At 40.3% G+C, this 26,461-nt stretch overlaps 2 protein-coding genes across 2 annotated transcripts in view; one reads left to right on the top strand and one right to left on the bottom strand.

The window, feature by feature from the left end:
- THADA (THADA armadillo repeat containing) overlaps positions 1–776 on the bottom strand; it is a 148,406-nt gene extending 147,630 nt beyond the window's left edge. Inside the window, exon 1 of the mRNA XM_072333041.1 lies at positions 706–776. The gene's annotated coding sequence lies outside the window, so the exon portion shown is untranslated. The remainder of the gene's footprint in view (positions 1–705) is intronic.
- Positions 777–4,110: 3,334 nt separating this feature from the next.
- The window catches only part of PLEKHH2 (pleckstrin homology, MyTH4 and FERM domain containing H2), a 48,517-nt gene continuing 26,166 nt past the window's right edge, over positions 4,111–26,461 (top strand). The window contains exons 1-8 of the mRNA XM_072332244.1: positions 4,111–4,190; positions 7,665–7,794; positions 20,543–20,605; positions 21,398–21,547; positions 21,969–22,052; positions 23,472–23,553; positions 24,031–24,192; positions 25,283–26,271. Of these exons, the coding sequence (XP_072188345.1) occupies positions 7,672–7,794; positions 20,543–20,605; positions 21,398–21,547; positions 21,969–22,052; positions 23,472–23,553; positions 24,031–24,192; positions 25,283–26,271 (1,653 nt within the window). The 5' untranslated portion in view covers positions 4,111–4,190; positions 7,665–7,671. The remainder of the gene's footprint in view (positions 4,191–7,664; positions 7,795–20,542; positions 20,606–21,397; positions 21,548–21,968; positions 22,053–23,471; positions 23,554–24,030; positions 24,193–25,282; positions 26,272–26,461) is intronic.

The following is a 26,461-nucleotide window of genomic DNA, read 5'->3' as shown; positions in this document are numbered from 1 at the left end:
AAACACCAGCTGCTCTGCTGTATGCTACTTGATCAAACTAATTTAATGGTAGCAATGTAAGGTTAGGACCATGCAGTGAAGCACTTTAGGTTCTTAAAAGCAGACCAGACAGTTCTTTGCACGCTACAACAGGTGTTACGAGTAGGAATCTGTTCCCCCTCCTTATTTTAAGGAGGGACAGAAAAGTAAACAGAAAGTAAACGTATGCTGCAGCTTCACTGAGGAGCTCGTTCCCACAGAGCGACAGGGCCGGCAGGAATCCCCTCAGCTGCAGCCCCTGCTGGAGCAGCGCTGTTCAGGCCGACGTCCAGGTTGCTTCTGAGGACCACCCAGCACGGAGAGCCCCTCAGCCGCTCGGCGCAGCGCGGTGCAACTCCCGGAGGTGCCTCCCCTCCGTGCAGCGCTGCGGGGCCGCCGCTCGCCCCGCGGTACTAGAGGCGTACACGCAGCGGGCCGCGTGCTGCCCTGCGAAGACACGGCGCGCTCGCCGACCACGGCGGCCTACAGAATAAGCCGCGCCTCACCGCGGTGCCGCTCCAGCACAGCCCGGTGAGCGGCAGGGCCTGCGGAGCGGTCGGGCCGGGCGGCGGTACCTCCATTGCTGCAGAAGGTCCGGCGCCGCGGCCATGGAGACATCGGCGCAGCGGAGCGAGAGAGCGGGAGAAAGCGAAACGACGGCAGGCCGTGCCCGCCCCGAGCCCTTACCCAGCCGGGAGAGGCTCGTCCAGCTGCGCAGCTCCTCTTCCCTTCCCGGCTCCGCCGCACCACGTGCCGCCTGCGCCGGGCCGGGCGCTCCCCGCCCCAGGGCTCGGCCCCGCGGCCTGTTCCCGCTCGCGCTGGCGGGGGGAGCGGGGCAGAAACGTGCGGCACCGGAAGTTCTGCTGTATCTATACGCGTGGGAAATGATTTGGGCATCTCCCACGGCTCGGTGATTTCCTCCCTGCCTTGGTGCTGTAGGAAGCTGGCCCCGTTGCTTGGCACCGAGCCGTGCAGGCGCCTAAGGGGCATCCCCTGCGGGTCAGCCTCCCCGCTCAGTCCAACAGCTGCATCCTCATTTCAGTGGATGCGGCGTTTCTGACCATCTTCGCTACATCTGCGGTTCCTTCACTTCAGGACCTGCACGTTTTCTATTCATCCAGTTGGCATCTCTTAGAATCATAGAATCATTAAGGTTGGAAAAGACCTGTAAAATTCAGTCCAACTGTCAGCCCATCGGCACCATGCCCACATCTACCTGTTTCTTGAAGGTATGTCAGCTGGATCTTAATACAAGACCATCTGCCCGCTTTGCTCAGTCACTGAACTGAGCCTAGAAAACGAGGTTGTCCCCACAGAGACAACTGTCAGCTGCTTCCTGCCTCCTAGAAGGGCTTTGGTACTACAGTGCAAAGCAGAGTCATCTCAAGAAAGCAAAGAGTAGCACATAAGAGTCACACACTTCACTTGCTCTGATCCCCAACAGCACCAAGTTTCCTGTATCCCAAAATCACTTAGAACTCACTCACACACCACCACACAAAACTACGCTGTATGTCGTGGATGCTGTTACAGCTCCAAATGTGCTGTATCACGAGCAGCCAGCCAGGCGTGGGTTATCCAGCTCAGCTACTTTGGAAAAGCATCACCCCATAATTTCTGTTTCTGCTGGTACGGAGCTACAGGCCACTGAATTCATGGTGCCTGTGCCCTGCTGTGCATCTAACAAAACAAGCAGGTGGCACATCCAAAATAAAATGAATGACTTAAACCACAGAGTTTGTTGTTCTGTGAAGCTCTGCTTCTTGAAAAATTACACCTGTCCAAAAGCAGCTGCACTGTGTCATGGAAGGACAACAACAAACTCCCAGCAACTTAAAATGTCCCTAAATCACAAGGAGGTGGGGGCAGCGCCCTGGGAAGTGACACCTCATTTCCTCAGGCACAGGCTGGGAAAGGCAGGACACTGGGCTGCATTTGCTGGGAAGGCTGAGCCCATCTCTGCAATTCATCAGATGTTTCCTCTGTGCTGGATTTGTGGTTATAAACATGAGGTTTATGTTTACAAACATTACAGCGTTGTGTTTAGAAACATCATAGTTGCAGCAAATCGACGCCTACAAAGTTGATTCCTCGCAAAGGAAACATTCTGACCTACAACTGCTGAAAAATTTGGAAGCTGTAAATGTTGGCCTCCTGGAGCTCAGGGTCTGTACGCCTGTCTCCGGTGAGCAGAACGGTTTACACGGAGAGCCTCTTTACAAGGAAGACCGTGAGCTTGGCAACAAGATGTAATTCGGAGCAATACAACGTTTTACCACTCCGTGGCGCCAAACAATTAAAAAGAGGTTAAGCTTTCAAAGGCAAACTACAGACTTTATCAAAAGCTGGGTTTTTCTTAGTTAAAAAAAAAAAAAGGGGGGGGGGGGGGGGGGGGGGAACCTTTACCAGTAATCGAAATGAGTACAGATTGTTCCACTCAGAGGTACCAAAGCACAAGCGTTACAGCTCGTTTATGTCAGATGCTATTTTCCTGTCCCTGAAAGACAAGCCGTAGCCTTCAAAGAGCAACACTTTAGGATATGTCATGGTGATAATGTGAACTGAACAGGAATTATCTTTCTTCTGTCCCTCATCCACTTCAATAAAACCTTTAAAGCTGCCTTCTTTCTGGAAAGACTAAGTGATACTTTTCACTGAATTACAACGGTAGCTGAAGATCATCCATTCACTTATTATTTTTTGCATGACAACTAATACAAACAGCACTCCGGGATCTTTTTGTACGACTGAAAGTTTAAAATACATGAAATCCTTCTAAAAATCCAGGTATAAATGATCTGACAGGAGATGATTTGTGATCAGAGGTTTTGGAATAGCAAGGTGCTTATTGGAATACATTTTCCACTTGTAGACTTAACTACCTAAACCCAGTGGTTGCAGTGATTATCACAGTATCACAGTATCACAGTATCACAGTATCACAGTATCCATGTGATAGAGAAGCAGAAAAAGCCCCATTTGTTGTGGCAGGCTCATAGGGCTGCGTGTCAGAATCACATCCTGTGTACTCACAGAAGTCTCATAAACCCTGAAACTGGACATTCTGGTTTCAGGTTTGATACCTCTCCATGAGTCCACCCTTGTGCAAGCAAAAGTCATACATATAAGTTATACATATTTTTAATACATTTTTCAGTGGCAAGTGTTTAAAAAAGCCGAGGCACTTAGGAATCTACCAGCACGTGAGTGGTTTCGGTGAAGTTATTTGGATGCTTTAAGCAGCAGAGTGGAAAACTGAAGCTGAGCTGAAGTGAACAGGAAAAAGTGAAATCGTGTGGGTCACCAGATGGGATATGGGAGCTTTCAGGACCTTTTATTTTCTTTCAGTCACAAAAACATGCACTTTCAGTGACTTCTAGATGAGTATGAGGGGCAGTGTACACGAGGAGGCTGCAGCACTGTATGTACATGTGAAATGAACACCAGGAGAACACTGAACAGAACTGCAATTGGTTTAAGCACCTGGAGAACCTGTACAACTGGAGACCTCTCCAGCTCAAAGCCCAACCAAAGCACAGTCCCTACACGTGCTCATTCTCCCTTGTTACGACAGCAGCGCACAGGGGGCTGATACACATAGACACAAGCCCACCGCAAGAGCCGTTCATCCCTACCATCACAGCTCCAGAGCCACTGACTGCCCAGATCCAACGCTTGGGTTTGTATGTAACAACCTTCCAGAAAGAGGGGAAATGTAAGTAGCAGCAAATGCCGACGTTGCGGCCGGCGAACATCGGGACACGCGGCGATGTCTACCTAACGCGTTCTCCTCTTTGGAGATGCAGTACAAGTCAGGGGAAAATCCCCACCAACGAATGAATGAGGACGCGGGGAAGAAGAAGGCGCTCCCTTCCAAGGAAGGGGCGCGTTGGGCGCATCGGTCAGTCCTTGCGCACCTACCCTGCCCCTGGCGGGGACACCGCGGCCCGAACCGCACTCCGCGCTCCCGCCGCCGTCCTCCCACCGCCCCTCCGCTCAGGCCCCGCCCGGGTGCCCCGCCGTGGGCGGCCCCCCGCTCCTCAGTGGCCGTGGCGGCCGTCGCTCAGGCGGCCGAGCCGTTCGCCGCGGGGATGGTGGGGCGGGCAGCCGCGGCCCCGCAGTGCCCACAGCCCGGACGGCGCCCGGCGCGGCGAGCCACAACCGGTCATCAGGTTTGAGCTTCCCATCTTCGCCTCCTTCCTTCCCTTTGCGAGCGGGGCCGATCGGGGCGAGCCGGGCGGGGGGCGCGGAGCTCAGGGCGACCCCGCGGGGGGCATCACGGCGGTGGGTGACGTGCGGTGAGGTCACGGCCGTGACGCCGAAGCGGGACCCGGGGGGCGGCGGGTGGTGCCGGGAGGTGCACGGTTGTCCCAGTGCTGTGAACCCCTGAGCAAGGAAAGCGAGAAGCACGCGGAATACCCAGTAAACATACAACACTAAGGTCTTCTTGAAGTATCGACGCCGTCAGCTATCAGAATCTCATTAAACGTGTAAGCACCTTTACACGTGCAGCCACCGAAGCAGGGCACGAGGCGATGTTGGGGTGGTGGTGAGTGCGCCTTGGCTGCCTTGCACGAGTTCACCCCATGCCAGCATGGGGGAATGGCGGGAGGACCATTGGTACGTGGGGTTCTGAGGGCAGTTTTAAATAGCTCAGTGTACAGTTTGGGCACGGAATTATGCAAAATGAGTCAAATGGAAAATAAAGTTAGCAGTGTTTCTGTGTGAGTAAGGGCCCTGGCCGGTGACAGAACTGAAAACGCTGCCTTGATTCCCAAACAGGTCCACTTTGTGTCTCACCATTTCCTTTCTCCTGCCCAACCTTCTGGCTCCAAAAAATAACTTGGAAGTGCAGCGTTTGGGTGGCAGAAGGGAGGCCACAGCCTGTCCATCGGGGCTGTGGTGTTTCAGGACGGTGCTGCTCACCATCACACAGCCAACACACACTGTGCAAATCCTTCCTAGAGGAAGGCCTGATCCCTCTTAGTCCAGCAGTGACAGGACACATGGAACACACGAGCAGAATGCAGCACTGTGTTAAAAACAGGGGAAAACACTGACAGCGTGATGAGGAATATGTAAATTTTTAACAGACTTCAAAAAGCCGGGACACGGTTCCCTCCTTCCCCCTGAAATGTATTTTGATAATTTCCAAGCAGACAGCAAAGAGAAGGAAATTATTTCAATCCTTTTTGGGGGGAGAATGTGACATTCTGGCTTCTTGAAGCCTGCAAAGAGGTTTATAAACTTAAAATATATATATATATATAATGAAAAAGACAAATTTAATCTTTCCAGACTTGTCAAACTTGTCTCAATTAATTTTTGATGACATAATTAGAACTTACCACTTTAACGAGTGTGCTTTTTTAGTTTACTTTTCAAAAGGTTTTATTTCTGAAGACTGAGAGGAAAGGAGGGCTCTGCAGTGGGAACGGAGCAGGAAGGAGGGGAGGACTGTAGGCTAACAGTGCTGATTCAGAGCGCTCCGTTAAAGCCAAAAGGGATGAACTCATTTTTTTTTGTTCCTCCCTTGGGGAATCAAACAAGAAACAGGAAGTCATTGATTCAAAGCAAGATCATTCACTCCGCAATTGTAAACAGTGCATTAAGTGCCTGTAAATATTTCCAGAACCTGCTGGCTTTTTGGAAAGTATGAAGTAAATTATGATAATCTCTAACAAAGTTCCCACAATAAGAGTTATTCTCGAACTTTTTATCTGCAGTGTTTATACAGTGGAATATTAATTAGCTTGGACGAAGAGAAACGGCTTGGCTGAACGCGTTGTTCGCTGCCAGAAATCCATCCACTCACATGTTTTGTCTGTTGAAACACAAACATTTTTAACTCCACCCTGTAATATTGCACCCTATGAAAGAGCAAAAATTCTTTCCCTACTTTATCCATTTGTATTTTCGCCACCGCAAGCACTGAAATTTCCTACTGTTAACCAGATGTTGGCTGAGTTTGTCTCTGATTTGTGCAGCTGTCATTAATCAAAAAGCATTGTAAAAAAAAGTATTTCCTACATAGACAGTCTAATAGGAAATTGTCATTCTTCATTGCTTGGAAGAACAGACCATCTGCCCCAGTCCACGCCTGAAACTTCTGCTCCTTCTGAAAAGTAGGAGAAGCTGCTGCTTGAAGTGTCCCCATGCACGTGAGGAGTCTATATAAGGAGGGAGGATCAGGGACCAGACAAGGGGAAGAACCTGTTTCCCTACAGCACTAGGAAGTCCAAGCTGAAAGTAATGGGTGAAATGGTACAAGACATTGATCACCGAGAGGGCTTGCAACTGACTGAGTGCTTCTGTGCTTAAAGTTTAGAGTCTGGGTGTTGTAGGATCAGTTCAGGAAGCTGTTTTAATAACATGCTTAAATCCCAGCAGTTCCACAGGGATTCCTCAACTCCAGAGTAGGAATTCCTGAATAGGGATGGTTGTAACTTCAGTGCTTGAAACACAGCTTGCAAGACCAAGAGAAAGAGGGTAAAGAGCAGAGCAGTTACCTTCACACAAACAGCTATGGTGAAAAATATTCCTATTTTTTTTTCTTCTAACTTAGATATAGAATAAAAGTGACAAAGAAATTAGTGCATGGGAAAAGAAAGAAAAGTTGAGAGAGTTTTTCACCTGCTTAGTTATGGCAATGAACCTTCAGGAAAGAACCAAAAAGTACTATCAGTGTGTCACAGAAAAGGCTACTTGCCTTTCTATGTGCTTTCACTCTCAAGGAAGCACTCTGGGCTGAGTGGTTGAGTTCAGCCCTCCTCTTACTCTATTAAGCTGCCTGCAAATACCAGGAATACAACAGAGCTCAGTCCTTCTGCTTGCAGAGAGGTGATTTTCTTGGCTTCTCAGACTTAAAGCATGACGAATCAGCCCTCATCCTGAATAATTTTTCCAGCCATGCTTGTCCAAAAGGGCATGGAGCTTAATTCTCTCAGCAGTTAAATGTAGATAAAAGCATGGGTTTGAACTTGAAACACAGATGAACCAGGATGTTCTAAGGTCTGTTACATCTGCTGCAGATCTAATATCTAAGATATTGTTTTCCTTGGAAGGACCCATTTAGGGACCATTTACTCACATGCCTTTGTATCTGGAACCATAAGCTCAACCTTGTATCTCATCAAGGAGATTAAATATTCAAGGCAATCTGAATAAGCATAACAATTTTAAAACACTTTAAGGATCATCTACCCATCAATAATCCAGCATAAAAACAGACATGGTGCTAATTCATTCATACTTATACTGATATAAAGAATTTTCCTAAAGTTCAGTTCTCCACAAGTCTCGCTATGCAAGAAGGGATAGATAGAGTAAGATAAGGTTATCATTCTTGGCATTTCACTGCTTATGGTAAAGAAAATATGTTGCAGACCTGAAATAACTGAAGAAATCAAATTAAAGTAAACCTGAATATTATGAACATAGATTTCAGAAGTCTTCCCTTTACGATAAGGGCGTTTATAAGCTAATGTACTTTCAGTATGTTTTTATGGAGGTGTATATGCACAGTAGTTGTGAGTGTTCTTGAGATTTGTATAAAACAGACTGGTAGGTTTATTTGTAAAAGTCAGATGTTAAATACAGATGCAATCTGAGGTGTTGTTTTTTTCCCCCCCTCTTCCTTTTTCCAGGGTAAATATGGCTGATCTTTCAGAGCCAGAAGGTACTGTAAACTGGAAGGAAAGATGTTTAACTCTGGAGTCACAGCTAATGAAATTTCGTCTTCAAGCAAGTAAGATCAGAGAACTGTTAGCAGAAAAGGTAGGTCTCATGATATGGATTTTAACACTGTATGAATGGCTATTTGAAGAAGAGAGCTCATCTCTCTCTGTTTGTGGTTTGAGATTACAACTCCTAGGATTTTTTTTCAGGAGGAAGAAAAAAAAGCATTTAAAAATGCATAGAAAAAAGGTGTTTTTTAAACGCTGTAAAAGAATTTCATGCACTGTATTTCCCAACAAAAAATGCTCATTTTCAGGTAAGAACACCCTGGCAAATCTCATGCAGAGAAAAGCATATATCCAGTAACCAATTGTACAACATTAAAGTTCATACTTATAACATTTTCCTTTTAAGCTTTCTATGCTTAAGTTAGTGCCTCTCTTTTGTGAGCTTATGTGTTCTCCTTTTGAAGCCATAAATTGATTTAGCATCCACACAGTTTCCTCTGAATCATTCTAATTTTGCTATTTTTTGAAGGGCAGGAGAACTAAATAGGATTCAAACAGTGAAAACATGCATCTGCACATATATTAAGAACCATGACTAGTATCTACATAGATTTGCTCTCTTCCTTTCCTAATAAAATGTTTAAGATTCTGTTTACTTTGACAGCTAAATTGAACATCAGATAAGTTTTCACAGAGGTGTCTATCACAAATCTGGGATTTAAACAAAGTCCTACAGATGTTATGCTTCATTTACTGATCGGTCACTGAAACTTGTAAGGACCTTCTTGTAAGTCATTCTAGTCAGAAAGATTCTGTTATTCTGAATAACAAAATGCCATCAAGGAACTGCATTTCTGCACTGCATAGTGCCCATTACTGAACGTCTGTGATTATGCCAGACATCATATGCCATGAATGAACCTCCACTGATAGCCTCAAATTGCTGTACTAAATAACCAGTCCCTACAGTTGCTGAGACAGTTCACTGGAGGTAAATTTTCACCTACCCCATGGCTGTTTGTTTCTTTTAAACACTTTACAAAATACAGATTATATAAACCAGAACTCCCTTATCTGCAGACTGGGTGATTTCCTTAAGGAACTTCAGTAGCTCTGTAACATAACAGTTCTCCTCAGGATGGCCACTTTAACTCTTCCCTAGTCTATCATCATTTATGCACATGCCCCCTAATTTTGCTCTTACAGTTTCCATTAAATTCTTTACTACAGACTTAGAGATCAGTAGGTGGCTCAACTATATCATCCAGTTATTGACTGGATATCATTTGGTCCTGGCAATTTGTTACTATTACATTTCTGTGACCTTATTTCTTCCATGAAAGAAGAAAATTTCAACTTGAGATGGAAAAAATGGGGAGAAAGAAATCCATTATTTTCTGGGTCTTTTCATTACATTGGTTTTTAAAATAAAACCATCATTAAAATTTACAGCAATGTAAAACTTTTATGTAATAATATTGGGCACTGCTGGAGCTGCATTTTAGAGTTAATACTCCAAAAACATCTGCTTTGGTGTGACTGAAAATACTGCTGTTGGAAAGCAGTGTAATTGAAAAACGTTTGAACAGGTATTGCATAATATTGGGTTTTGAAAGAGTGACCAGCTGTACAGATGCTTGAGATCTCATCTTAAAAGGACAGAAAAAAAGGAAAATTTCTTGTCTTCTTCATTCCACATACAAAGGTGTGATCATGAACACACAGCAAAGAGTACAATGCTCTCTGTAGTACTGCTCAACAGATCATTGGATGTTATGCAGCTGGGGCTGTTAGATGTCTTATGTATCTTCTGTTGCTTTACCCCATTTTGTATCACTACCATTTGGGGTAAAAGTCAAACACTAGATGTGACTATTCTAGGGACTTTCCAGCTGCCATAAATGCCTTGTTTTATGCAGCTGCTGCTGATTATAATTTTGGCAACCAAAACGTCAAGATTCATCAACTGCACTTCACAAAACCATCTGTGTTAAAAAACAGAAAGGTTTTAGAAGTAACCTTTGAATTACTTCTCTTTGACTTTCACTTCTTTCCTTTATGGTTTGCATTTCCAGGCTCTTCGCTAACTAGAAGTGTCCCCTTCAATTAAAATAAATATATGCTTAATCGTATCATTTCAGAAACCGTGCTTTAAAAAACAAACAGAAGGGATAAAAATCTCAGATTTTCAGCACTGTGCCTGAAACAAAGCAGTCAAAGGACATTACAGATTCTCTCTCATCTGTGAAAAAGATTACTCCAAAGTAGACAAAAAAAAACCCCAACTCTTAAGAGCTTGTCATGTTACTGCGCCCTTGTTTTAGTTTGCCTCAACTTTTTTGGAATGTTTACAAAAAGCAAAGTGTTTCCTGGGGGTGAAAATGAGAGAAATATTTTCCAGTTAAGATCACGGGTCCAGGAAGTATTTAGTTGGGATCATTTAATATATGGCAGCCCAGAACAGAGCATTAACAGACTTCATAGAAAATTATCTTCCTCCTCACTTTGTCACCTTGTCTTTTTAATATGAATCTTTCATTCATAAACTGAAGTTCATTTGGGATGTGCATCAAACTGATTGGTCAGAGCTCAACTAAATGAGACTGAATCCATCAGCAGATTTTATAATTCTGTGCTACTGAAAAGTGTATTGGTTTCATTTGTAACGATCTGCTGGCTATTTTTCACACATTTTTATTAGTAAAATTCCAAAGTATACAAACAATTCCCAGTATTTGTAAAGCGAGAAATATATTCACATGATTTTGATGTTGAACTGCATGCAACTGTTACTCAAAAATATCTGGAAAATAGCAAAATGAGTGATGAGAAACTGACTGGCCAATATCTGATGGGCATCCTGGTATTAGGGACAACAGAAGAATGCAGCTGATGTCAGTCCTTACTGCTACCCGCAATATTTATTAGCTGTTACAGAATGAAACAGTTTCTATTTTGCAAAGCTATATATTCACGCTATGACTTTGATTAGCATAGGCTAAATGTGGTTTTGTTTACAATCATGTCTGTGCTATGAAATGTGTACTAAAACATTGAACAATAGCAGCAGAGAATCTTCTACTTCAAAACAGCAAGGTAAATCATAGTCCTATAGTATGACAGACAAAACCCTCATGGGAATTGAATTACATAATTTACGTACTTGTTGCAGAAAACAGAGTGAGAGTGGTATTGTGTCTCTATAGGAAGGTAACATAAATGAATTAGAGGGGTAATTCCCATAGCCTTCTTCTCCTGCAAGTATTTGAGACATCTTCTCAAGACAGTGAATCAGGAAGATGAGTTTAAATTGTTATATTACAGGGTGTTTGTCTCTTGTCAGGAAGTACTGCATTTTTTCCTTACGTGCTTTATAATTCATTCTCAAACAAGGTTTTGGTGAGGGTCTGCTTAAATCTATCCTTCTTTACCATTTTAGTGTGTGACCTGCGAGCTTTTGTAAACATATTTGGGCTTTGAATTAATTGATTATATACTTTTCTTATACACTCAATATCTTTGCAAAGTTATTTTCTTTAGTGGCTCTTTTGCAAATAGACGTTTGATCAACCTGGGAAGTCTTCACTATATTTTTTAAAATAGATAGATATGTTCTAGTTTAGAACAACTGTTTACTGTTCTTATGTTTTGTTTTTGAAGGAGTCAGGTTTTGTTTTTTGTTTTGTTTTGTTTTTTTTTTTAAGCAGGTACTTTTCCTTGAACCTCAGTGTTTAATGAGTTTGAGAAATTCCTATTACAATTGTTTCAGCACTGTGGCTACCACAGCTATAACCATGTAATAAACTCGGGATACAACAGAGAAGCAGAAGAACACACAGTGTTTTTGGAGAACTCATCCATTCACTGCTGTTTATCTGCTTGGGTTTTTTATTTGTTTTCATTTTGCCAAGAAAAGAGTTCATGTTTATAAATGTAACATGCAAAGAAAGAGACCTTGTTGGAGCTTTAAGCAGAAGCTGCTGCTGTAAGTGGGAGAGGTCTTTGAAGGAATTTAAGGAATGATGTAGAAAGTATCCCTACTATGCCAAATTTAGGATGTCTGTGGAACTGAGTTTTAAGTAGAAGCTTTTATTTTAATGCAGCTCAATACTTACGTATATGAAAAGCTTATTAAGAAATATTTATTGAATAAAAAAAAAAACATACAGTTCATCTGCAGGTTTAGGTCCTAACTAGTATTTCATACCAGAAAAATTTGCTGTCCCTTATTCTTGTCACAGTGAGTACCTTATTTACCTTAAATATGTAACATCATACGTAAAGATTATGCTTTTCCTATCACTTGTATCATCTTGGTAGGAGAACAATGTAGCTATGTTCAATTTGCTGGTGGGCAGCCTGCACTGATTTTTTTTTTTTTATTAGACACTATAAGGGCTGACTATTGCACTACCCCAAATGTTGGATTATAGAGTAACACTCAACATTCACATGAATGGTTCCAAGATTTGTTTGTGGAGGAGGCAGTCTTAGAGCTTCACCTGTGTTGTGGGTGAGCTGCAGAGCCTGCAGAGTCAAGTCCTTCACCAGTTTTTAAGTTAATTGATTCCCAGAGACAAGAAGAAAGCTCTTAGGGTGAAAGTAACTGAGTCAGCTGAAGTAATAAACTCCCTGCTGACCTCCATGGCCCACTTTTTGCTGCTGATAATTTAAACCAATGTATAAACAGAGTGCAAGAATACCATCTGCACCTCTGTTCTTGCTAGACTCCACTCAAGTAAGCTCCTACCCATTTCTATGCACAAGGCAATTGGGAAGTGCAGTGTGTGCTCCCAGGGTGGACTGATGTTGGTTTGTATGACTTAATAATTGCATCTAATAGTTGAAGAGAATTAAAGTTTAAGAGTCTGTACAGTAAGAGTCTTAATTTATTTTATGCCTCTTTAATGGCCATACCTTTTCCATTATTAACTGTTTTTATCCTTTGTTATTATGCTATGCCTTTTTATAATAGTTTTTTGTTGCTGTTTGTTTCACTGCTTTTATATGTGCTAAGCCTGTATTCTTTGTAAGGAGGATGAAGATGGGGGGATGGGGTAGGGAGGAAGGAGACATCAGGAAGCAATAAATCAGTTGTAATTGTTCTCCTAGGAGCCAGGCTGTCTAATAGTGTGAAAAAAAACACAGCCCTAGCTGTGAGGTCAGTGAATGAATACCTTTCTGCTGTACAGAAACAGGAATATTGGTTCTGTTCCAGCCCACCTGAGATGGTGAAAATGATGGGTGTTACGGAAGCTGTGATAGCGGTCAGGCATGGTGTAGATCCTTAACCCATCTAAGATTTCTTTACCATTTCACTTGAAGTGAAAAGATGTTGTTTTTTTTTCCCCCTCAGTTTTTCTGAGAGGAACTTTCTTTGTACTTACAAATTATGCATTTAATTTTCATTCCCTCAGGGAGTATTTTCAGGCTTTAAATATCTGTTGTCATGTCTTCAAACTGCATTATGCTTCCTTCCTTATATTTCTGGAATCACTTGCTCCTGTAGCATCCGTGTTCTCTAGGTGTCCTGTACACTTTAATTTCATAAGTAAATTCTTTCTCAATTAAGTCAGTTATTGAACTTTTTAGACTTTGACGAGTAAACTTCTGACTGGTACCTTTTATTCAATGGCTATAACCTCTCAGGCAGTGGTGTGGGAAAAAAGCCTTCTATTTAAACATTTTTGTTCTGGCTCTGATCAGACCTCACTGTTCAGCAGAAGTGGCAGAATTTCCCCAATTGCAGTACAACAATCAAAAGAAAACCAAGCAGACCGCTGCCTTTCTATAGACATGGAGAAAACAGACTTCGATACATTTCTGTTATGGTTTTAAGTGCTATCTGAGAGGTCTTTTTCTCTACACACCACCATATGCCCCAGTACACTCTTCCACCTTGTTAAAACACTATCTGCACTTTTCTCACGACTTTGAGTGTTGTGGTATTGTCTAGTCCTGCTCAAGCGCAGGTCTACATATTTGCATATTTGATTGTGTCTCTGCAGCTCAGCTCTCAGGATGAAACCTGAGCTGGAACAGAAGACAGTCAGAAAGCATGACCTTTCCTTTTTACCAGGCTTAGAAAAGCCCTGAAAATTCCTAGGGAATACTGAAGTTGGGAAAAATCACCATTTAATTATTCAGCCTTCATTACATGCTGCTCATTTCACCTTCACTGCACTGCCTCCCCAAATGCCACTACTGAATTTAACTTTCTTGCACCTGTGTCTTTACTGGCAACTGTCTGAGACTACTGAGTCTGTAAGAGTTCCCTCTCTAAGCTTTTCCATTCTGTATTCTCAACTTATATAATTCCAGAATAAATCATTAATTTTACTATAATAAACTTGACTGAAATGTAAAATACTACTTTTCACATTCACATGTTCAGTAAGAACTAGAAAAGCCTTTTGTGGCCTGGACTGTGATTCTGGGACAGCAAGCCTTCACCATTATGACCAGTCTCCAAAAGAAAAGAATATGAGCTTATACATTGTACAGTTGGAATAATACAAGTATAGATGTAAGTAGGTAGCCAGAGAGTATCTTAAGGAGAAGACTCACCAACTCCGAGGCCTTCAATCAAGATGGATAATGCTGAGGCTCACCACCAGAACTCCACAAAGGAGCAATCTCCAGAAAAAGATGCTACCTCAGTGGTGGTCAGCCCTTAAATGGGATCTAGGAGAGGTGAAGCCAAGCTCCACCCCTTCCAGGAGCTCAGCTGTATTACCTTCACCTGTGCTCCTGCAAGTGACTCATCGCTTGCCTCAAATGGTTAATCAGAGGTTCAGGCTGTGATCAACAGTTTCCCATACATATGTACACCCATACAGATAAACCTACATTGCTTTTACACTTCATAATCCTGACCACAATACAGGATGAACACAGAAAGATGAAGAGGAGGAACTGTTTAGGTAGGAAATCTGCAGAGGACACTGCTTTCTTTCTTCATGAGATTTCTGGCTTTTTTACCTGATCATTGGCTTAAAAACTGGTAAGATGGGAGGTGAAAAAAAATGAGGATACACTGAAATAGTAGCAGCTTGCAAGCTGCTAGGCTGTGAGCACTGAGTCTTGCAGTAGTCATAACTTAAGTGATCATTCTGGTAGGATCTGAAGGAAAAGTAAAGCCATAGCCTTCATAAAAGGTTTTCCCTTTTCATGCAAGAAGGAATGACAAACAGTAAAATCCTGTATGTTATGAACCAGTAACATAGTGAAGAAAATTCCCTATGCTTGATCTGAGTAGCACAAGGAACATTTGAACCTTCTTACAATGAACGTTAGCCTATTTTGGGAGATCTGTAACAAAAACAAGGTTGGGTATAGAAAGAAGTTCTTCATTTTGGTGACTAAGCCTACACCCTTGAGAAATGTTTTTCCAGGTTTCAGCTTGTTCTAAGGAAAGACTTCTGTGCCAAAGCGTTCGATTTTGTCCATTCCTAGTTTAAAGTCTACTGTAGTTTATAAACATTTCGCACCTGCCTTATGGAAGTTACATGATATGCAGAAAAGAAATCAATGCCAAGACAGAAAGAATAGTGTTTGAAAAAATGGATGGAACGTACCCTGTTCAGCTTGTTAATATACGAGTTGTGGAAGTAGGAGGAACATTTCAGTGTTTTCTTAAGCTAAACCGCCAGAAGAGAGACCTTGTAAAAAGAGCAAGTTGTGTTTCTCCAACAGTTTTATTCTCACTTCTGATTGCAGCCTCTACAGTTTGGACAAAACATGTCTGTAAACATGAACACTGAGAGCAATCTCAGCCACTGACAAATCAGTGATTAGTTTTAAGTGGTACTTGTGCTTTTCATAAAGAAATATGTGAGTTTAAACAGACGAATAAAGAACTGAAATGGAAAATTTTGGTCACGTGCAGTGTTCTGGAATAGCTGGCAGGCATATTGTTCAAACCATTTATAAGCTTATCAAGCACCACATAAAAAATCAGGTCTTTTCTATATATAGCTTCCACTAGAAGGCAGTTCCAAAGCCCATTTTAACCAATCTGGAAAATTTCCAGCCTCTAATTGCTTCATCACCTGTTTACATCTGCGTGGTCCTTTGAAAGACAGTTGTAGGTGTCTTTATTCCTCCCTTATTTCCTCTACTTATTTATAGAAGCATCTCCCCATACGAGCTCGCGCACTTACAGACATCATTACTGGTATGAATATGACTATGTAGGAACACACAATGCTGCTAAGGCTCATGGCAATAATTTACTCTGATCAGATCTCTTCTAGTCTAAGCAAGTAAAGAGCTGCACTGTGTAGTATTGCTGCTTCCATCCAGTTTAAAGGCTATATATTTCTTCAGTTTTGGTAAGCTCTATGTGGTAGGACTGATAGGTCACTAAATCACAGAACGGACAGATTTACTATGTTTCTTTTTATGTGGAACGCTGTTTCTCAACTACAGATGGCTTGGGATTTTTTTTCAGACAAGGCTGAATCGAAAAGTTGAAATGCAGAAAAAAAAGCAGACTGCTGTTTTCAAGTCATGGAAGTTCTGCATTTAATCAACATACAAGGTGTTTTTCAGGTTGGGAAACACTGGGGCTTAACTCATTTTTAATTTCTGAAAATGGGTTTCTTATCAGTATGCTTTGAAAGGCTTAGAGAGAAGCCACATACGCATACAAGTGGAGTGTTTTTTAGTGCAGAAGTAGATGTGATTTCATGCATCATGAAGTATTAGAACATCACACAGATGTTCTAATAGAAATTTTCTCTACTTGCACAAAAATGTGCATTGAACATTTCTGAATACAGCCAAGAAACTTCTGTGTGAACTTTGACAAACAACCACTGTGTATTTTGCTTTAGTATTGTACAAAATTCCAAGTGACTGCATGTAGAGCTTCAACGACCAGACCTCCAAGGCAGTACACCTCTTTGTTTTTATTGCTGCTATGTTTCTTCAAAGCATTCAGTATTTATTCACATCTGGCATTTCTCCGTTTATTGCTCGAACTAAAATAGCTCAATTTGATCAGTGTCAGATGTAGAGTGGTTACTTCCTTACTAAGTTTAAAAACAAATCTGTTTTTAACAATAGATTTTCTTTTCCATCATTCAAATAATGAATGCAGCATGCACTACCACATTTTCTGAAAGATGCAGGAGGATTTTTACACTTAGAAGGAGAAAATGCAGATTAAAGTGACAGTCTTTTCTTCTGTACCTGTGTCGATAGTATGTGTGTACTCTTGTTTTTGTGTCTAAGGTATCTATACTTTGCATTTAAACATTTAAAGAGTATAAATCCAGAACCAGTGTAACTTATGACAGGAGACCTCTGAATCTTAAATGAATTTTGGAAAGAGACTGAGCCAATCACAGATGGACATGGCAAGAATGTTCCTTACCAGAGGTTTGTTGAAATGGAAAGTTATTTCAAGTTATCCCATTCAGGACATAGAAAATTAAGCTTAAGTATACTTTATATGCCAAATGTTACTAATGTCTTGCTGGGCCTATTTGTTTCTCCTGGGAAGCCAACTCTGAGTCTCCTGAGATTCTATAATCTTCAGTTCATTCAAGAAATGCCTAGCCTTACAGCTGATATGAATCATTTAATTCTGTTGATGCTGGTTTTGTTGATGTTGGTGATTTGCATAGATGAATATTGAAAGCAGGGTTTTTGACTTTAATGATGAGCAATTAGTCCACTCATGTATTTTCACTGTACCTCGCTCTCTCCTGCCCCCCTCACACACACACACAGAGTTATCACTGTTAGGAAAGCTTCTGCTAAATTATAAATAAAAGAATAAAAGATTTAAAGCTATGCTCTGTGAAGAGAACTCGTTTCTCTTGGAACTACTTCCAGTTTTTGCCCAACAATTCTGATAACCTTAAGAGTCCTAAGGCTCTCCTATTTTATTTATTTATTTTTCTCTTTCGTTAGAATAGCAGAAAAGTTACAGATAGTGAATTTCATTTGTTATTTTTCTGACAAAACCAATTTGTGGCTGGAGATTAGGTTTTGTTATTGTAATAGATACTGCAAAACAAACCCAAGTAAGATCTAAGTAAAGGGAAAATCAGAACTTATTTCGTGATTGCTATGTAGCATCGAATTATTGAAAAGTTAGGCAATAGAACTGTTACATAAGAGCTTATCTTGGGTAACCGTGTTATTCCATGCTTGCTGAACAATACGGCTTGCTCTGCTCTATTTTGTTTGTACAGGGCTACTAAAATAAGTTGAAGATCCTTTAGAAATTTTCCAAATCTAAGCTCACATGTAATTGTTGCCAGGCAGCTGACTGTAAGATTGTCCAAAGCTTCTTAATGTAACTTCTTGAAATAGTTAACTCTTAAAGAAGCAAAAATAAACCTTATTTTTTCCATTTTTAATCTCTGAATGCTATCTTTCTTAGTAATCATCCACTCGGATACTCTGGCTCCAACTTTACACCCATCTTATCAACAGTTCTATTCCAATTATATTTCTTGTCCCAAAAGACTATGTGAACGTATCATTGCATTCCAAGGCCTGTGCAAGAGTATATGTTCCTAGAAAAGGCACAGCATGCAGTTTCACTGTAGAAGCATGGGAAGAACTTAGGTCTGTCTTGCACTGGACTATCCAGAGTAGTTGTGCAGAAGAGCAGTGCTACTGCTTGGAGCTCATACAGTAGTTCAGTGGTCATCAGTTGCTGTCAGAGGGTCTTGTTTTAAGGTTTAAGCTCTGAGTCTGAGCCAGCTGAGCTGCATTCCCAGGTTTTACTTCCATGTATCACATATGCTGGGTTTGTTATATAACCTTACAGCTGAATTGAATTGTATTTACTGGACATAAACAAATTACCAATTACTGCTGTGGCAATCACCTGCATTTGCTTGACTATGAAATTTGATGAACAACTTGAGTAGCAACAATGAATTTCACATAATAAATATCTGAAGGAGGCTTCTGTCATAACATAACCATTATGACAAATTACTATTAACTATCACAGAGTATTTACAATGTTCATTATTGATATAATACCTGCTTTTCTATTTGGTTTAGCATACTGCTTTCACTGCAGTAGAGTGTTAGCTGTCCAAATATTCAGAAATAACCCCAATTTTTGAATCCACAACTCACTAAAAAGAAATGCCATAAAAATAATATTAAAGCGAGTTTTGTAAACTAAACTTACATTTGAACATAAAGCCAAAACAGGCAGATTAAAAGTAATCTTAGAATTCCAAGTTCTGTGAATTAAATTGAAATTTAAAACCTCAACATGGAGTCATACTAATATGGGATTAAATACAAGTGACCAGAGAACAACAATGGAAGCTGATCTCTCTGAGTCTGCGCAGACTGTTAAAGCATGAATGACTGGGACAATTATTTCCTTAACCCGGTTCATTCAAAACAGCTCTTTGGAGACCATTGTGTATGGTGTAACATTTGTCACATTTGTATCAGCAGTGTTTTATACTGTTATAATGTATACTTCAGTTCCTGTGCCAGCTGAGGAATGTCCTAGAAGGTCAGTCACAGCTTTTTCTTATGAAGACTCATTTTCTCCATTTTCTTTTTTTTTTTTTTGACTGATGGAAAACCATGATTCCGTATCCGTGTGTGGATGAGGTGCTAAAAGTACACAGAACTGCTTTGTGTTATTGACACCGTAGCTGGGGAGAGAAAAAAGAAAAAGAAAAAAGAGGAAGGACCTGGAAGATGCAAGAAATTAGAGTACAAACATGACAGAATGAAACTGATTATTTCAAAACCAAGCAATAAACTGGAGACAGAATAAACTGGAGTCTTCATCTCCATCATTTGTACCATATGCTTTCCTACGAACAATGTTGAAGCTGACTAGCAAGCGTCTTAGTGTTAAGTATTTGATTCATCCTTTTCAGATGAACTGAGGTCTATAGATAGGTATTTCCTGAGAACCATTCTCTTAAATGGTCCTTAAATTACAGAGTAATACCTTCAATTCCATAGGTACTTCATACGATGATTTCAATACCCAGTATACCGTTCTTGTTTGTTAAAGCCATAATTCTGTTTTCACCAAAATTAGACAAGGGCTCTTAACAAAATATTAACAAAGAGTTTTTTACTTGCCTACTATGTTACGCATTGTTGGAAGACCCTTCAAAATAAATCATGTAAAATGCAGGGGGTTTCAGAGGCCTAGGGCAAAGGTTGAGACAATGATTTATTAGGCATCATTATAAAGTAATAAGTCAGGATCTCCTGCCTCTCAAAAGCAACCTATGCTCCCTCATGCTGTTCTGGTCTCCGTCTTTGCCCATTTCTACTCTGGCTTTTCACATCTTGTTTTGTGCAGCCTCCAAGTCCACAGTGTCTTTTCTGCTGAACACCCCATTCTTGTCTGGGACAGTCTTTGTAGCACGTTAAACCTAAATTTGACAACTTCAGAAGAATTAACAGCCAAATTGTAAAATGTGCAGAGTACCCCTTCCTCTTGCTACTTTGGGAAGGACTGGGGGAGCTTAGTGCTTTATAAAACCGCATGGGAAGAGTTGCAGGGTTATTGTCAAAAGGATTTCCACCCTCAGTAACAAGGGAAAAAAGCAGGATGTCATACAGCACCTACAAAATTGTTCCACAAAGAAAAGCTGCATTAATTATTTCTCGTTTGAGTAATTGTAACGATACTTTAAAAAGGTTATAATCATAAATCATCTCAGTCTGACACACAGTTTATCTTTTTAGTTGTTTTTATGCTCCTGTTAACAGTGCATCTTCTGATTTTCAGAGCCAACCATTAAAAACATGTTTTGCTGTGGTATTTCTGGCAGTGGGCAGAATGCACAGACATTTTACTGTATGCTTTTATGTATCTGCAGATGCAGCAGCTTGAGAGACAAGTTATGGATGCTGACCGCCAAGCAGAGAGGGCTTTTCAGCAGGTATACCTAAATTAGAAACTCTTAATGTGCATGCAAAAGTTACCAGGGGAAATTGTTACTTGTCTTGAGTAGTGCTCGAAAGGGAGAAGACAGCTTCCTTTTACATCTATTGATTCATCTTCCTAGAGATGGCCTCACACTTTCCTTTGGTCACTGTACAGTTCATTTCAGTAATGTCAAGAACAGAGCAAATTCAGAACAGATGCACGTAATGAACTTCTTCACTGATGTGTGTTTAGTCTTTGATGTGTGAGTGGAAATAAAAGGAAGAGTGACCTATTTTAGGAAGCCTTTAAAAAACATAAAATGAGGCAACCTAATCCAGTCTCTAAATAGGGTTGTTCTGTGCTGTTTGTGATTCTTGTGAAAGTTCTGCCAACTAAGGCACGAGATTATGACTAAATATTCAACAGAAGTTGACGTTTGATTCCAAATGGCAGGTATGGCTACTGCTGACATTTTATGAACATCTGTGTGTTCCCTAAAAATCAGTCTTACTGTGGGACAGACAGACACTAAAAACTGTAGGAATAAAAATGTTCACGTACTGATTTGGAATCAGAAGGTACTCCTGACTACAAGGCAAGTGTCTTTTAGACACTAACTAATAAGCCTAAGAATGGCTTCTTATATCTCAACTGCATCCCCACACTGGCATTTCTAACAGGGTAACATATTTCTTCTTACATAAGGTTCAGAACTTTACAGGATTACCTTGAATCTAAGTGATTAAATTATTACCTTTAATGTGGAATATTGTTTCTTAAGTTTTATGTTTGACTTTCCAAATAGGTTCAAGTTATGGAAGAAAAACTAAAAGCAGCTAATGTTCAAACGAGCGAATCAGAAAACAGGCTATATAAGAGATGTCAAGATCTAGAGACCCTGATTCAAGATAAAAATGACTTAATACAGAAACTGGAGCAACAACTTGAAGAACAGGTTAGAAGTAACTGTGTTCCAAAATAAAAGCATCAATTCCACTCTTAACTATGCAAAAGGAAAATGGAAAAGAATTAAGATCAGTAAAGAATGGAAAAGTTCAGAATTGTGTCTGTTGTTGGATTAAAGAGTTTTCCATTAAGAGTATGTCATTTGAATAAGACTGATTCACTTGCAAATCATGCTCTGGCTTCATTTGAAAGAACGGGTAATTTTTAAAAGAGACAAGATGTTCCTTTTCTCCTTCTTTGAAATGTTTTCTATTTTCCAGAGAAATAGCAGCGTCCTTGATGGGTCTGTTCATCTTTGTTTTAAAAACTAACACAGGGCATCAGATTTCTTGAAGGAAACTTGAGGATTTGTTTCTGAAGGTACTGCTAAGGCAGACTAGAAAAACATGCTGTATCATTTTTTGTTCCAGAAGCAAATAAGACTGCAAGAAGCAAAAATCATAGAAGAAAAAGCAGCTAAAATAAAAGAATGGGTGACAGTCAAACTCCATGAGGTATAACTCTTGCTACAATATTTATCGTGCAGAAAATTGCCCACAGTCAAAAACGTGCTTCCCAGTTCCATTGGTTGGTGCAGTTACTTCCATGAAAGTTGAAAAATGAATTAGACAGCACAAAGGATGAAAGCCTCCATATCTCTGAACTGATGATGTTTAACCAGGACAGCTGGTATCTGGCTCCTCTTTGCGGACAGATCCCTTAGAACTGCTCTCTGGCAGGTCTTTTTGAAGATGAGGTGGCAAATTTAGCTTGCTTCAACAAATGCCTAAAGAGTGAATAATCCCCCAAGAGCTGAACAAATCTGCTAGGGCAGGAAAAGGACTCATTTTTCTATTTTCCAGTGTCCACTGGACTCTTAGTCATAAATAGTTTCAGGGGTGCTGGCTCTATTCCCAAAAGAGATTAGCTGTCTCCATTGGTTCTCTGTTGTGGTGAGATAACCATCTCTACCCTGCCTAAGGCTGCTGGTTTTGGTATGTAGCTGTTCTTTCTTGATTTGCATTTATAGAATTTTAAACTGCCTGTTATCACTAAAGCCTGACTCTATTGTAGTTAACTGGAAATTGTGTTCACTCCAGTTAAAAAGCAATTAAATTATTTCTTAAGTTGGAAACTTGAAATAGCATTTATAATTAGTCTGTAAGGGGAGTTTTTAAAATCATCTAATAAAAATACAATTAATTTCAGTTAAAATTATCTCAGAATAGTTTGGACAAATGACTATAACTCTTTACTTAGAATCTCAGGGTAATTTCACAGCGGTGGCAAGGTGTGACACACTGGAAGGTGGAATTGATGGCTCCCTTAACTGTGGTATCGGACACCCAGATTCAAATCTTCTCTTTCCCAAATTCAGAACAGAGTCTTGAACCAATGTCTCTTCCTTCCTAGTAGTGGGCTATTGCAGTGACTTGGTGGGGTGTTTTCCCTCCTACAGATATCCTGCCCTATGTAAACATTTTTATTTACTTCTTTTTTTTTTTTTTTTTTTTTTTTTCTTCAGTCCTTGCTGCAGGATGGCAGGAGGTTTTAGCACCATCATTGCCTTTAACTCTTCTGCTTTCTCTTGGATTTGCCAAATGGCACCAGACATGTAATTCTAGCCCTCTGCTTTTATGAAACATGACAATGCAGATTCCTTTTTTCTTAATTGTTTGGGCTCTTTAAAGCAGTCTCAGGTTTGCTTGGATTTGACAGTGCTTTTAACAGAGTAAACACAGTTATTCAAATTAACATTGCAGGGAATTTCAGATGCATATACTGGGGTTAAGGGAAGCAGCAGACTAGAGATCAGTATATGAAATAGCTTCCCCTTAGGAAAGCAGAAATGCAGTGCGGATCTTAAGTAATGTAATGACTTACTTAAAAACAATGTTTCACCAGTGGATGAGATTAAATCTATGTGCTTTTAGTTAGAGGTGGAAAATCAGAACCTTCGCTTGATCAACCAAAAGCAAATCAAAGAGATGAAAACAGTACAATGTAAACTGCAAGGTAAATGTACAAGTTCATTCTTATTTTCTCTATATACAGTATACGTCTTACTATACTTCATTAATTTGTGTTTCCACATAATTGAAATATTGCATAAAATCACAAAGATTTTAGTATTCATTATCTGATTTCATAGTAACTGTATATACAAATGTTAGGCAAGCAATAATTTATTTTTTCCTAAGAAGACATGCAAGCAAAGCACAACTGTTTTTTGCTGAGTGAATGGCTATTTTTGTGTTATCTAAGTGGCTTTGCAGGCAGTAAGATTTGATAGGACTTTTGTCAGATCTTTGCTTTTCTTTCTTCATAGGGTAGGTGATCTTAGCACTGTTAAGGGACTGTCAATCTATAACTGCTTTTCCAGCAAATGCTAAGCTGGGAATCAGAATTCTCATTATGTTTTTGTAATTATTACATTTGGCTGCAGTGATTCAAAACCTATTAACAAAGCGTTTCTGAATTGCTATTGTTCAGAGGCTGCGGGCAAGAAACCTGGAGAATGTCAGCGACTAAGCGGTTTGACTTTTGGATGCTTTTCAAACAGAGCAAGAAGTCCTCAACCATCACCTAAATCTGAAGAAATAAGCAAGTCTTCATCAAAAGAATTGGATTACACTGAAAGCAAAACCACGCTAGGTATTTAATCACCCATATTCTGCCATTTTATTCCAACACATGTGGAAAAGAAAAATCAACAAGTGTGCACAGCCATTTCCCAAGTATGCAGCAGCTCTCTCTCCCTCTTCAGTGCCAGAATTACAAGTTGATTTTCATGGAAAATCAGGAACTGAAATAGATCCCATTAGTATTTTGTCTACTTATATGATACCAAGTTCATTATCAATCTGACTGCGTATGTATTCATTTTTATAGATGATGAAATTGAAGAAAGATTTTATCAAAGGAAGAAATAAGGAGTTTGTGACTTCGTTAATTTCACCTGGACTATTTTAAAATTCTTATTCAATGTATAATTCTTATTCAATGTAGCTATGTAACATTGTTAACTTCTCTACGTATCTTTGTAGAAAAGCCCTAGCTTTAGCATCTGTTTTAACTGAGGGAGGGCACACAGACCTCACTGATATGCTTCAAGCTATAGCAGTCTCTTGCAAAAACAGGTAAAAATGAACAGCATTAGCAAGTTATCTTTCACATGGTGCCTTTCCCTAAACATTTTTATGTGCAACTCTTGTGCATCTGAAGCATTCTCTTCTATAGCTATACAGTAAGAGCCAGCAGGAGCAAATTCTGTATATAAACACTGCAGGTATGCTCAGAATATTTGATTTATTAGTGAAAGTCTTTTCTATGAATCTGGTACTCCAGTTGTTTTTTGATTTTTAAAAAAGCAGCTAAATGTTTATGTCCTCTTAAACCTTTGTTTTGCCTTTTTTTAAAAATTATTGTTATTAATTATTTTAATACCTATCTGGTCTACTTTCATGATTGGCTCCTCTCTGCTCATCTTTACATGTGTTGCCACTGTTAGCTTGGCTGGATCTCTGAGTAGCGTCTGTTACAGTTTCTTAGTATATTCTTCAGTTGCATTCAAAGATCATTATAATATTTTTTCTAAGATCAATTATTTACAATACGGAAAAAAATTAAGTGTGCTTAGTTATTTATAATTATTGCCTATTTACTATTTGCAGACATAACGACAAAGTCCTTTAGAAGTCAAGTTTGCTAAAGTAATTTTCTGCTCCTTGTGTTTGTCTTCTAGAGAAGGATATCCTAGAAACTACCTCTGCTGGTTCTGCACACGAGAGCTATAAAGGTCAGAAGTCACTGCAACAAAGTTCCTCAGTATCAGAACAGAACAAGAATGTGCGAACGAACCATTCATCCAAAGATGTAGACAGTGACATGTCAAAAAACTCCTGCACTACTGGAAGTGACTGGAGCTCAGATGAGGATGGAGGAGATAACAAAGGACTGAAATCCAGGTGTGCATCCACCCTCTCAAGCCACACATCCGAAGAAAACGCGAGGTACAGTAGAGTGGGGAGTGAAATGTATTTGACAGCCTCTGATGACAGTAGTTCACTATTTGAAGAAGAGAGTTTGGGTGTTCAGAGGACTCAGCACAAAAAGTTGTACTCCTGGCAGCAAGGGTCCCAAAGAAAAGGTCAGAACAATCCAGGTGGAAGGTGCAACTCTGACTTCACAAATAAGAAGAAAGACCTAGACAGTTCTTCAGATGAACTGAATAAGAAATTTCAGTCTCAGAGGCTAGATTATTCATCCTCGTCCAGTGAGGCAAATACCCCAAGTCCAATTTTAACCCCTGCTCTTGCACACAAACACCCAATCCGAGTAACTTCTGCGGGCTCTCAATGCACAACAACATCAGATTCTCCCTCAAATTTGCCACCTCCAAAGTTACGAACTCCTAATGTGTTTAGTATAAATTCATCATTGGCAAAAAAATATTTAAGCCAGCCTCAGCTGAGTTCTGATAGAATGTTCGGTAGAAATAGAAATGCTATAAGCATGATACGGCCATGGAGACCTCAGGAAACAGACATTGATCAGGTGGATGGAGAAGACACAGTTATTTTAGAGAAAATGGAGATTGGCTGTGATGAAGGAGTATTTACCTATGACTGTACTGAAGCACAAGATGCTGAAGCCCAGGAGCCCTGTGATATGACAAAAAAGGTTGCTAGCAACAAACCTCCAACTCCACCATTACATCGATTTCCTTCCTGGGTAAGTGTAATGCTAGACATTTTTCCTACCAGTGAAGCTAATCCACTTCACGCTTCTCTTCTGTGGCTTTTGTTGACTGTAACTGTCCTGCTCACTGTTGGATGACAAGACAGAGCCTTACCATAACAAAAGTTAAGACAAGAAATCCAGAGCAATTTTGCTATAGGTGCTTTGGCCCCAGGTGATAGTA

The sequence above is a fragment of the Excalfactoria chinensis genome, chromosome 3 (genome assembly GCF_039878825.1).
Source record: "Excalfactoria chinensis isolate bCotChi1 chromosome 3, bCotChi1.hap2, whole genome shotgun sequence".
Lineage (NCBI taxonomy): Eukaryota > Metazoa > Chordata > Aves > Galliformes > Phasianidae > Excalfactoria > Excalfactoria chinensis.
The sequence above is the reverse complement of the archived record's forward strand: the minus strand, read 5'-3'. Positions and strand labels throughout refer to the sequence as shown.